Below are 13,363 nucleotides of genomic sequence, written 5' to 3' on the forward strand. Positions count from 1 at the left end.
AGAACCGTAAATTAAATCAAAATCAAAATGAAAACGATATGGTCTTATGCCCAGAATTTATAACGAAAATAAAGGCCAGAACACACTGAAATCGAAAATACACAGAGGGGGATCAAGGTGGGGGATGACCGACAGGGGATTGCCCTTGTAAGAACTATCTATATGGATGGTATAGGAAAAATATATGAATTTTATCAAAAAAAAATATAACATTCCAAAGATATAATATACATAAAAGTATCTACTAATCTTAAATTAAATAATATTTAAAATAAAGTAAAATAATTCGAACTTATCAATAAAGTAAAAGCTTCTGCTTCTTTCATATACCATATGGTAAAATATTTGAAACTTAAAATAATCGTATTTTTACATACTAGTAAACGATATATATGGTAAAAATATCAAATAGTTCTCAGGAATAACGTGCTTACAATCGAAAAGGATGGACAGAACCTGTGATAATTTCGAAATTATTAATTAGGGAGCTAATAAATCTTGCATTTCGTTTTGAATCCACCCTTATTCTCAGATGTTAGTTCATGGCCTATTCAAGGCACCCCTAGAAAAGGGTACCAAAAGCCATTTGGCCAGTGTCCGCCCACAAAAAAGCGTTGTTAGCAGTTAGCAGTTAGCAGTTGGGAAGTTTGAGGTTGGGAACTTGGCCGCTGTCCGCCGGTCTCCCTTGTCCGTTTCTGGGCTTTTCAACCCGGCTTGTGACTCAATGCAGCTGCAGTTGATCGACCGATCGATCCGATCCAAGGCACTGGTAACTGAACACAGAAAACAGAAAAATGAAAACGGTTGCTGCATTGGCAATGAACTTTTCGCAACGAAAAAAAGACAAAAGTCTAGACTTTGAACTCGGTCAAGTCGAGACACATTTGTGAAACTGTTTGCATATTTAATTGAACACCTACAACAACAATAAATGAGCTGCAGCTGCGGCAAAATCGCTTTTTCGCAATAATAAGCATAAGCATAATAATAATCAGGCGCAAACAGGCTCAATGGGCCGAAAAGTGGCCAACGGGCGAATAAACTAAGTCGTGCTTGGCCAAAACTAATGACCATACTTACCATATTTAGCGCCAAAAGCTGGCAATCCTTCGCGGCAACATCTGTGTCAACCTTGGCAGCTTCAGAGTTGCAGAGTGAGAGTATCTGACACTTGGGCTGGCAACCCTAGTCATTTACACGATTTGAATTTTTTTTGTTTTGGTCATATGTGATAAAGCTGTTAAACCAACTTTGCAGGCATAAGCCACATAAAGTTTCTTGGTCAATTGTTTTTACAGAAATTTATCCTTTAAATCTCTTTTTGAAAAAATTGTCTCAAAAAACTATACCTTCTTTGATGAAATGATAAATTTTAACTTTTTTTTAAATTAATAAAGCCAGTTTTTTAACAACGTTAACAAACTATGACCTTTTGAGTACTTTGAGGCTCACAAAGGACACGCAACTGAATATTTTATGACGACGTTTTCAAAAATTATTATATATTTTTCAAAAACCAAATAATATTGACCTATGGATATATGGATATATGGATTCAATACTGGGCAAGCCTAAAAAATACACCACTGGAGGAAACATCTTCGCTTAACCTACTGAGTTCTAAGCTTTTACACAGAATATAGCTGATCTGCCAGCTCTGATTGATTGCCATCTCGATTCCAGTGTTGCAAAGTGAGCGTTTGTCTCGTAGCTTGTACTAGCAAAAGTATTAGACGGCAGATGAATCGGTTCGATTAAATTTAATTACATTTAAAACAATTTAACGGACACGGTAGATGGATATAAGTAAACCCAATCTTCGACATGACTTAAAAATAAATAAATTCGGCAAACCCATCGAGCGCCTTAAAGCTTTTATATCAAAATAGCTGATTTGCCAGCTCTGATTGGTTGCCATCTTGTTTCCAGTGTTGCAAAGTGAGCGCTTGTCACTTAGCTTACCAGGAAAAGTATTGGAGGACAGAAGAATTGGTTCTATTTAATTTAATTAAGTTTAAATCAATTCGATGGACACGGATCGTCGACCCAGACTCAGACGCAGTGCTCGCCTTCGTCGCGTCCTGTTGCGCAGACTCCTTGCGATTCTTCCAGTTCAAAACTACCGCGTGATCTTCTTTCTGGATTCAAGACCTTCTGCTGCTCGTAGGATAATTTTGAATGGGCCGCACCCACACCTCCATGTGCTTTCTGGTCCATCGGTACCGAATCGACCTAGGTTCATGCGCATGGATCTGTCGCGACCGTTCAATGTGGTTCAGTCCGTCCTGTTGCCGATAGCAAGAGCTCCGTCTGCTTTCCCTCAATGGATTCGATACACCTCTGTATCTCGATGGGACCGTCCATTCGGAGACGTCAGAGGAGTACTACTGATGGGCATGATCGTGGACTCTTCGGTGGAGACCCTAATGCGCCAAAATCCCACCAGAGCCATGTCCCTGATCCTGTACATTGCCCACTACTTTCTCTACTAAACTAAACCAATGGATATACAAATACCGAAAAAGCTTTAATGTATTGTCAAGTATCTTCTGCAGAGGTTAAAAATATCGTATGCGATGTTGAAACCTGCTAAATAAAGAAACTATGTCAGAAGTCGAAACCTAAATTGTTTACAACATTTATAGTTCCCTTTATGATTCATGGCTGACAACACTGGCTCACTCGATTTCAGTGTTGTTTACCAATCGATTGTGACACGTGGTTTTACAAGAAGTTTTCTCGCGGAGAAAAAATAAGATTTTGGAACAAAGTCTAAAACGAATTCAAAACCATGCCTCAACAACCTCGACCCAGTGAGCGCTTTCGTCGCATCCAAGCACCGGGACGCCTCAGGGCTCTGTTTTTCCTATATACCAGGCCTCGGGAATCACTTCGCAGAAGAGGCCCCATTAATTCGGGGCTACAACTTCAGATAGTCTCCGCTGCCCTGACAGTAACCCCGCCCCGCATGATACCGCTGTCTAACCGGAACTCTTTGTTTCGGTTAGTCCTGGTGCCACGGGCTACATTTGGCATTGCTCGAATCATTCCGCGGTATGTGCGGTACTTGGATCTGAGCCCCCCTGGAATCAACAGGATAACCCGTCGACCGGGGATCGCAGGCGGCCGCCTTCTAATGGCCATGATAGTGGATCCTAGGCTGCATCTTTTGATGCATAGGAATCCTCTCCGTGGACTGCCATTAATCCTACGCGTTGCGCACTACTTCGCCAGCTAAAAAGTTTTAAAACCTCTACAGATTTCATACAAGTTGACCATTGAAAAATGTTAAATCTAACTAAGGACCTGATATACATATCATATATATCACTTTCCGCGGAGATGAAAAAAATTTTAATTGTACGCAGAGATGTTAAAACTCTTAAACTTCCACATTTTGTTTAAAAAGTCTTAAATGTTTTCAGTAAACTATGAAAATTTTTCACATCTGAACGAAATTATACAACTGTAGAGATCAGAAAAATTGTAATTGTATTCACATTTCATATATAGATACAGATATATATACTAAAGATATTGCTAAATTTTGAACACTTAAAAGCATTCAGGAGAGTTAGAATTTGCACAAGGAATTCAATGTATTTGATTAATAAAACCCTCTTTTATAATAGAATCATTCCTAATGTTGTACCTTAAAAACATCTGTATGTATAGCTTTTAATCAATTTTTTTGAGAGATACCTAAACGATTTGCATCTGCGAGTGCGGTGGCACAATGAACAATCGCTTCCTGCAGCCGGCGACTTGGACATCACTCTTCATATGTCAGGCGGATTGTCGTTTATGAGCTCGATACAGATGCTCGATACTTGTCCTGGAGGCGGAGGCATGATACCCGCGGATACTCGTGATTAATTGTGGGGCACGCGACGATGCGATGCCAATCGGCTGCCCCAAGTGACAAAAATCAATGCAACTGCAATGTGTGAGATGAGCAAGTGTGGCAAAGGAGCGAAAAAGGAGGCGACTGACAGGAGCCATAAATCTTGGTCGACCCCAGAAGTCGGAGATGTCACGGGGCGACTGCGACTGGTGCCCACACAGAGTCCCTTATCGGGGGCCAAGTATCGGGTCTTCTGGGGAATGTACTCGCGATGGGCAGAACGCAATGGAACGGAAGTTGGCCACAATCAATCTCAATTAAACTGATAGCTACTGCGCGGAGGAGTCGCCTTATTTGGCTTATTTATTCCTTGAAGGCATATAATGATGGCAAGGTATTTATGAAGGTTAATGATTTTATGGTCTACAGCAGTAGTTGAGTATAAAAAAGGTCTGTGGTATTTATAAATCAGTTGTCATTATCGATGACACATAATGTTAAAATATTTTTAGAACTGATTGCAACTAAGAACCAAAAAAATATAATCACGTTTATAATTAATCTTTGAGCTAACATACTATTTCTTTTCAGAAATGATTTGTTTTGCTAATCCTCCAATTGTTAAAGAGTTCAGTTTATTGTGGAAATAGTAAGGTTTGTAATGACCTAAAAAACATTTCATTTATATTTTGTCGTACCATAACTCTGGCCCAAAGTACGACCAACACCTCAGCCACATTCGAGTGACAATCTAACACTCGCAACTAGCTCTTTAAATTGCGCACATCCGCTTGAGAGCTGCAAAGGAGCCGCAATAATTTACAACAAAATAGCGCGAATAAACGCGAACAGGGGCGGGGAAAAAGGGGGTATATTGGCCATAAACTGAGCCAAGAGCACGCGTAATTTGGCCAAACATTTCCATTTCCATGCAAATGGCAGCCAGCGAGCGGCGAATCAGCGCCCATGAAAGCAATCGCAATTGCGTGTTGCACAATCGTTGTGAGTTAAAAAAGAAAAATACAAAAAATAAAATAAAAGACGACAGACAACCTGCAGCCTACACAACAGCCCAGAGAATCGAGAACCCAAAGCCCAGAGAACATGACATCAAATGGCAAACAAAGACCAATTACATGGAAGAAACAAACTTAAAGACAACCGGGGAAGATTTGCTTAGGAAAGTCGAATGGGGAAACACCCTCTGAAAAGTAACGATGGTGCTTAAAGCCTTAGTTAGGAAAAGGTTGCTTGATTTAAAATGGAACTGGAAATCAGTAAAATAAGGAAGTTAAAATACACCTTTAACCATAATTTCTTAAAACAATTAAAAAAAAAAATTTAGTTCCTTAGAAAAAGAACATTCCTGGATCTAGAATACTTCATATTTTATAAGCAAGACTGTTAAAAAATTAGAGATTATATTTTTAGCAGTAAAAAACAATTTTTATAATAGTTAATATGAATAATATGGCAAGTGTTTAGCTGGTAAGACAAAGTATTTGACAAAAAGGCAGTACCCCAACCAAAAAAGTGTCGCAAAGAACTCCAAAGCATATGGCACATGGGCGGGCAGGCGAAAAACATTAGCTGAGAAAATAAAAAAAAGAAAACCGGGGCCACATTAAAGCCCACGAACTGACTCACCGTGGAAGATGCGTTGGACGTCGGATTTCCAGGCGCAGTTACAGTTGAATAGTATACTCGTGGTATAGAACCCAACTTGGAAGTCGGCATCGACTGTTGCATGCTAAACATTGCTAAATTCAAGAGCGACCAACATTTATCACACTACGCCTATCGCGTTTTTTCCTGGCCCCTTTCCGCCGCTAATTAATGATAATGTCAGGAACTAATATGCAGAGGGACCAGAACTCCCCCGCCCGCCGGCCTGCCAGTTTATCATCAGTTAACGTTTTCATTAACCATATGTCACACGCACGTCCCTCGCATTTTCCAACCCCCTTTCCATCGCGGGGATCCTTGAAAATTAAATTATGCGCTCGGGTCGCGTGTCCTGCCACGATTTCTGACCAACTTTGGATGACTCAAAATACATAAAAATGCATACATGCACTGGGAAAAATTGCATTAATATAATCTACAATTTTAGTATTAGTTGAATTTTGGAATTCTGTTATAGTTTTCAATCCTCACAGTTCGCATTACATTTTAGAAAGAAACATGAGCATATATTGGTTTATTTATCTGAAATATCGTACACTTCTCTTTTTTATTAAATAACTGTATCAACAGTATAGTTGACAATATTACAAATATTTTTCTCAGTGTCCTCCCTGCTTTTCTTTTAGATACCATTCCCATTTCCCATAAATATCTCGAGGATCCTTCGCTACAGTTTCGGACAGTTGGCTCGTGTGCCGGTCTAAAAGGTGTTAAATTTGTGCCACAAAATTGTTTGACCTCTGGGGTTGTTTTTATGACCGTCTGACTTTCCGATGGCACATGGACCCATGGAACTGGGAACATGGAACTTGGGAACCCCATCCACCTCCGATTTCACTGCCAAATGATTACGCCGCATTTTGTCGACACTGAAGTTTATGTTTTTTTACGAGGCGCGTGCCGGTGGACTTGAAAGGTGGGCAAAGTTTTTACTCCAACGGAGCACGCAATATTCCAACTAAGGGATACAAAATACACATATTCCTATCCGTTTACAAAGCTGTGAAGCGCTGAATAATTAAAAGAGAATTAAATGGTGACGGAGAACATGGGTGATTTGAAGAGGTCAAAATACCTCTATACGTATCTCAAGTTTATGGAATCGTAAAGATGACTTATGAATATTCTAATTAAATTAGCATTATCTTTTTTAATTAAAACATAACATGTGTGATTTGATTACGTTGTAATGAGATGACCCCCAAATGGCGGACTTGCGCAACTTAATTTCGGACCCTCCCCGTTGTGTGAACCTCTTAACCCGTGCGGCACTTTTAACCCACTAAGCCGGTAACCCAGTTTCCACACAAAACCACTGAAATCGAATGCCCAAATTTGCACATCACGCCGCCGCGTACTTCGCCTTCAATTAGCCCAAGAAACTCACGCGCCAAAATTGGCAGTCTGGAGTTGCGTAATCGCTGGAATACCTGATTGATGGATTGGCCGGGGATCAGAGAGCCATTTGGATACTCGTAGGCTAATTCAATTGCTTTATAATTGAACTAAGGAGGCGCGACGGCCGACTTCGATTCAGTTTGGAGCGCTTTAATGAGCTAACTCCAGGTCCGAAAAGCCGAACACACATGCCGCTCAGCAGGTTTTTTATTATTTTTTCGGAGTTTTCGAGCCAAGTTAATAATCTAATGGACGTTGTAATTTTTTCCATATTCGAAATTGCCCAATAATCGATTCATCCGATTCGATTTGGACTTGGATTTCAGCCGTGGCCACAATTGAAAATGAATTTTAATGCCGAATTAATGGAGGAGTTTGTTGTGAAGTGAGGTCTCTTTATGGGGAAGTGATGATGCGGTCTTTTGCCTGATGATGGATTGCCCCCCACGCTAATTAGCCATAGTCCAATCAGTCCCCAACTACGACTCCCCCATACCAATCCGAATCCAATCAGACAAACTCCAATTTATTCGAGGTTCGCGCATAAAAAACCCATTCGTATGGCGAGCTTAAAATGTGTGTCCTTTGTTTAATTAGTGCACTGAAAAATTAGTCGAAAATAAAACCCAGTCGAAATACTTAAGCGGATTAAGCGGCGATTTATCAAAAGCAATTAAAGATCCCCGAAAATGCCCCTTCTCGGATCGGATTTGATTTTGATTCGCGGAATGCGTTAGCGATGACAAATAGTAGCAAAAATGTTGGGCAACAAAATGTTTATAATGCTGCTAAAAGCATGTTTGTATCTCGCAGATACAAATCGCAGATCGCCAATCCGAAAGCAAAATGCCGCAGCTCGCAAAGTGGGCCAGCAAGTACAGTAAAATTCGAGAAGAGTGAACCAGTTACATTAATTACTCGCTTTTAGTGCTCGCATAACCAATGTTTTTACCATTTCAAGTAATTACCCATAAACCAATGTTTTTATGATCGTAAAACAAACTTTAGATTAGTTTACAAAATGCGCCAATAACTCAAGTTATGGAATCTAGAAGTGCAGTTTTTGGTTCCCATTCTGAAATCCAATGGAAATATTGAAAAATCAAACATGAAAATGGGTTAACATTTTGACCATATTTCAAAAGAAAAATTTTAAGTATAGTAATAGAGAATTCAGCCACAAATTCATAGAGGAGTCCCACGTCTAAATCGGGATGCAATTACCCAAGTTATGAAATTTAGAACGGCAGTCCTGGGTCCCATTCTGGAAACCATTGGAAATAAAGAAAAAACTAACATGAAAATGGGCTAAAATTTTGACCCTCTTATAAATTAACAATTTGAATGCAGAATATCAGAGAATTCAACTACGAATTCATAGAGGAATCCCTCGTCTAAATCGGGATCCAATTACCGAAGTTATGAAATTTAGAACGGCAGTTTTGGGACCCTTTCTGGAAACCATTGGAAATACGAAAAAATCTAACATGAAAATAGGCTAAAATTTAGACCCTCTTATAAAAGAACGATTTGAACGCAGAATATTAGAGAATTCAACTACAAATTCATAGAGGTATCCCACGTCTAAACCGGGATCCAATTACCCAAGTTATGAAAATTATAACGTCAGTTTTGGGTCCCATTCTGGAAACCATTGGAAATACGAAAAAATCGAACATGAAAATAGGCTAAAATGTTGACCCTCTTGTAAAAGAAGAATTTAAATGTAGAATATTAGAGAATTCAACCACAAACTCATAGAGGTATCCCACGTCTAAATCGGGATCCAATTACCCAAGTTAAGAAATTTAGTATTGCAGTTTTGGGTCCCATTCTGGAAACCATCGGAAATACGAAAAAATCTAACACGAAAATAGGCTACAATTTGACCCTCTTATAAAAGAACAATTTGAATGCAGAATATTAGAGAATTCAACTACGAACTCATAGAGGTATCCCACGTCTAAATCGGAATCCAATTACCCAAGTTATGAAATTTAGAACGGAAGTTTTGGGTCCCATTCTGGAAACCATTGGAAGCACGAAAAACTCTAACATGAAAATAGGCTAAAATGTTGACTCTCTTGTAAAAGAAGAATTTGAATGCAGAATATTAGAGAATTCAACCACAAATTAATAGAGGCATCCCACGTCTAAATCGGCACACAATTACTCAAGTTATGAAACTTAGTACTGCAGTTTTGGGTCCCATTCTGGAAACCATTGGAAATAAAGAAAAAACTAACATGAAAATGGGCTAAAATTTTGACACTCTTATAAAATAACAATTTGAATGCAGAATATCAGAGAATTCAACTACGAATTCATAGAGGTATCCCACGTCTAAATCGGAATCCAATTACCCAAGTTATGAAATTTAGAACGGCAGTTTTGGGTCCCATTCTGGAAACCATTGGAAACACGAAAAAGTCTAACATGAAAATGGGCTAATATTGTGACCCTATTTAAAAAGGAAAATATGAATGTTGATTATTAAATAATTTAATTACAAACTCATCGAGGTATCCCACTTTAAAATCGGGCTCCAATATTTCATGTTATGGAACCCAAAAATTGCCGTTTCAATACATTTCAAAAATATTTTTAAAAAGCCTATAGTTTCCCTTTTTGTATCTATCCTATTCTGTTTACAATTATCAAAGTTGCCCAAAAATATAAATCATTAAAATAAAATTTGTTTATGTGTGATCCACTGTAAATCAAAGTTTTTTCCTCTGCGGAGAGCGTTTTCCCGCTCGAAATGGCAAGCCATTTGCATTACCTAATAAAACACACTTAATCCGCAATCCTTGGCCTTTCCCCCATAAACACACTTTAAGCAGACCAACTGGTCGGCCATCCAGTGGAGATCAAAGCCCCTGGATCGGTGGCAAGTGGCAAGTGGCAGTGGCGGCAAAGTGGGTACAGAGCTCTCCAGTCGGGGCTACTAATTACCCTGTGGGGAACCACCACCATCACCATCACCATCCCAACCACCTTTATAAAGTGGAGCAGTGGAGTCGCAGTCGTGAGGTTCGCCTTGCGCGAAGCGTCGTCAATATTTGTCAAACTGTCAGTTGGGTTGACATTTACGTTTGATCAACGGGGGCAGTGCAGTGCATGGGGCGAGTGGACACTGTACAGTGTACAGTGTACAATGTACAGTGGCCACTACTGGGAGCCGCCAGGAGTCGGCGTTTTGTGTTGTCGCTGACACACAGGGAGATAAAAATAAACCGAGGCGAAAACTAGTGCACGTCCGATTTTCCACCGCGGAGACACAATTCAAAGGTGACACATTAACGAGGCGAAAATACAAAAATACTGGAGACAGGCCAAGGTGGACCTCGATTTCGAATTGGACTGGGAGTGGGACAAAAAAGTGGAAGCCTTGACGCGCTTTTATTGGCCAACTGGTGGGGGAAAGGCGATTGCTGGGGCGAGATTACCATCTCTGAGATAATTGGAGAAAGAGATGTCAGTTGTAGATGTTCGCCTTTTAGTTTTGTTTATTTATTAATGAAAGTTATCAAGAAAAATTCTAAACATAGATAGAACAATTAAATTGTTTTTAAAGCAATTTGAAGGGTACTTACCATAGAAAGTATAAAGCCTTATCAACAATTCTGAGACTTTTAAGGTGTTAAACAGAACGCCCAAACCATAAGATGCAAAATATTCCTGAGCATTTTTTTATGATTTTTGGTTGATTATAATAAAAATACCTAGGTTATAATTTCTTATTCATTAAAAACTTGTCAGTATCTAAAAGTAAAAACTGGCAGTTAAGAAAGGGAATTAAGCTGAAATTGGCTTTAAATATTTCCCCAAAAGGTGTGCGTTTTGCTGGTCGAAAAACCGGCAATTGCGATTCACCCAATTGGCTACCAGTTTTTAGTGGCGGATGATTTATTGCAGCAGGCGGCAGAGATCATAGAGCATAAATCATGAAAATATTTCAATATCATTATGAGACAGGGAACTGCAACTGATAGAAACCGAGCGCTCGGTTTCTCCGCCAATTCTTTCGATGATCCCTGGCTAACCCCTGGCACCTGAATTGAGAAAGACTTCCCCCCATCCACAGAAATATCTCTCTTCATTACCAGCTGATTGATTGAGTTGGCCCAGAGTGCAAAAACTTGGCCTTCGACGGCCGACAAAAATGCGGGCAAGTAAACTTCCGTTGCCCATTGACTTGCTGACCACTTGGCACACTTTTGCTTTTCCCTCGTGCCTGTTCCATCTGGATATCGGACTCAAAATGTGGAGACCCCGGGCCCCTAGGTCTGCGATGAGTCACTCCGCAAAGTTGGCCAAGTTCAATAACAGCTGGAGATCGAACCAAGCCGAGCCGAACCGATCCAAAAGCCAAACGAAGCGACCCGGCATGTTTAAAAAGTGTTTTGTGTGCTGCTCAAGAATTTGTTAACGGTCGTGTTTAGAAGCTGGGATCCCAAATAGAAACCAATTATATTGGGACACTCAGCGAAAAAGAGTTTATGTAAAGAACGAAATGAATATTAAAGAAAATGTATAGAAGGTGTTCAAAAAAAACATTACAAAATATATTTTTGTAATAGATTTTTAAAATATTTATTTTTTTTGTAATTGATATGTCAGTAGATATGTGATATGTCCGTAGAAAAATAAAACAATACTACAATTCTAAAAAGTGTAATGATTATAGTAACATTGCATTGCATTGTTAAGGTCTATTTTTAATAATATCCCCACTGATATTATCCAATATTACTTAAATTACTTTTCTGTCAGTGCCTTCCCCCTCGAATATTTTTGTGAATGAACTCAAACCGAAACTCGAGTTTCACTGAGACCATGGCGTGGCGTGTGGATTTTTATGTTCCCTCAATGAAATGGCATTTAATTAGCATAATTTTTATTGATTGAATCCCCCGAAGAGAACAAAAAGAGATAAACAGCGGAGAATGGCCGATCGGCGCAAAGGTCGCCGAGGCGAGTTCTTTCAACCTCGATTTGCATAATGCTGGCACAGATCCGAACCCGAATCGAAGTTAAAATCGGAGTCCGAACAAAAGGTCTTGCGTGGGCCCTAATCGCCCCTTAGGAGGAATAGAAACAGGAATAGTCAAGTGTTGTCAGCGAAATTATGATCGAAATTAAGATAGTGCTGTGCGCTTGGGTTAATGCCTCGCATATCTGGCACGATCTGGCCGGATCACTGCATTATTCATGCCACAGACATCTGAAATTTGTTGTCGAGTTGTCGGCGCATGTTAATCGAAGATCGATATGCCAAAGATGATCGGGGGCCACAGAGAGAGTGTCGGCTTAAGTATGTTTGGCCCAGAGTGAGAACTTATGGGCGATCGATCGATGAACCTGATCGTCGCTTAATCAATTAACACACTCGGCCATGAGATCACTGGGGAAATTTTAGTGAAAGACTAGGTGTTAAGCGGCGGAGGTACATGGTGAAAGATGGTCCCAAACATAAATCATAAATTAAGCACTTTTATAATGCGTGGGCATAGTGAGTCAAAGCTGTTGAATGGTTCTACTAATAAGAAGTTGATGGATATTTTTTAGAGAATATTACTGTTTTAAATGCTAAACTAGAAATACCAAGAAAATATTTATCTAAATTTATATTCCAAGCCAGATTAGACTGAGTTGATAAGTAACCCATTATCCTCATCTCAAATTATCCCATTAAAAAGTTATTCCTAAGGTTAATCAAAACGGAACATACAATTTTCCAGCACTATTTAATCTTTCCAGTAAGTGAGCTATACCGATTTATTCATGACTTTTTTCTCACAGCTACCCCATTATCTATATCTCATCGAAGTGGTTCTCTATTTGTTTGCAATACAGAGAACAGCAAACACCACCCCCTCGCCTTAACCCCTTGACACCACTTTTGCACCACTTGCAATATATATTTCTATTTCATTTTTCCAGTTGCATTTTCGTTTAATATTTTAATTAAAAGGCAAACGTGAGTCGCGACTGGGAGCCACCGAGTGCTCCACATGCCGCCGCTTTTGGTGGCATGGCTGCAGGTGTCGAAGGTTGTCTCTGCACCACCTGTGCACCACCACCCCCTCAAGCCTCCCCCCGGAACCCCCCTCGAAAACACCTGTAGCCTTTGTACATGCCGTGTTAATCACCAATAATAATTGTTAAACGAGTTGGAAGCGAGTGGAGCACAAGGCTTTTGGCGTTTGCATGAGTTATGGGTCTATGAGGCAAGGAAGTTTAGATCAGGATATATATCTGCGATCCCCTGGATCCCCGAACCCCCGATCACCCACCATTGGGCCATGCCTTTTGGCCATTTTGGTTATGCGATGAAATAATTTAAATATTTGCGGGCAGCAGCGGGAGGTTGCAGTTGCAGTGAGGCTACAGTGAGCACCCCCGAGAGTGGCTTATGCAATGGGTTTTGGA

The 13,363-nt window shown here is 39.9% G+C and overlaps 1 protein-coding gene across 1 annotated transcript; it reads left to right on the top strand.

The window, feature by feature from the left end:
- Positions 1-1,920: 1,920 nt before the first annotated feature.
- LOC108011849 (uncharacterized) lies at positions 1,921-2,605 on the top strand. Its single transcript, XM_017077088.4, has one exon. It carries the CDS (start codon positions 2,028-2,030, stop codon positions 2,490-2,492), a length of 465 nt encoding a protein of 154 aa, XP_016932577.2. The 5' UTR covers positions 1,921-2,027; the 3' UTR covers positions 2,493-2,605.
- Positions 2,606-13,363: the final 10,758 nt, after the last annotated feature.

Source organism: Drosophila suzukii, chromosome 3 (assembly GCF_043229965.1).
Source record: "Drosophila suzukii chromosome 3, CBGP_Dsuzu_IsoJpt1.0, whole genome shotgun sequence".
In the NCBI taxonomy this organism is placed as follows: Eukaryota; Metazoa; Arthropoda; class Insecta; order Diptera; family Drosophilidae; genus Drosophila; species Drosophila suzukii.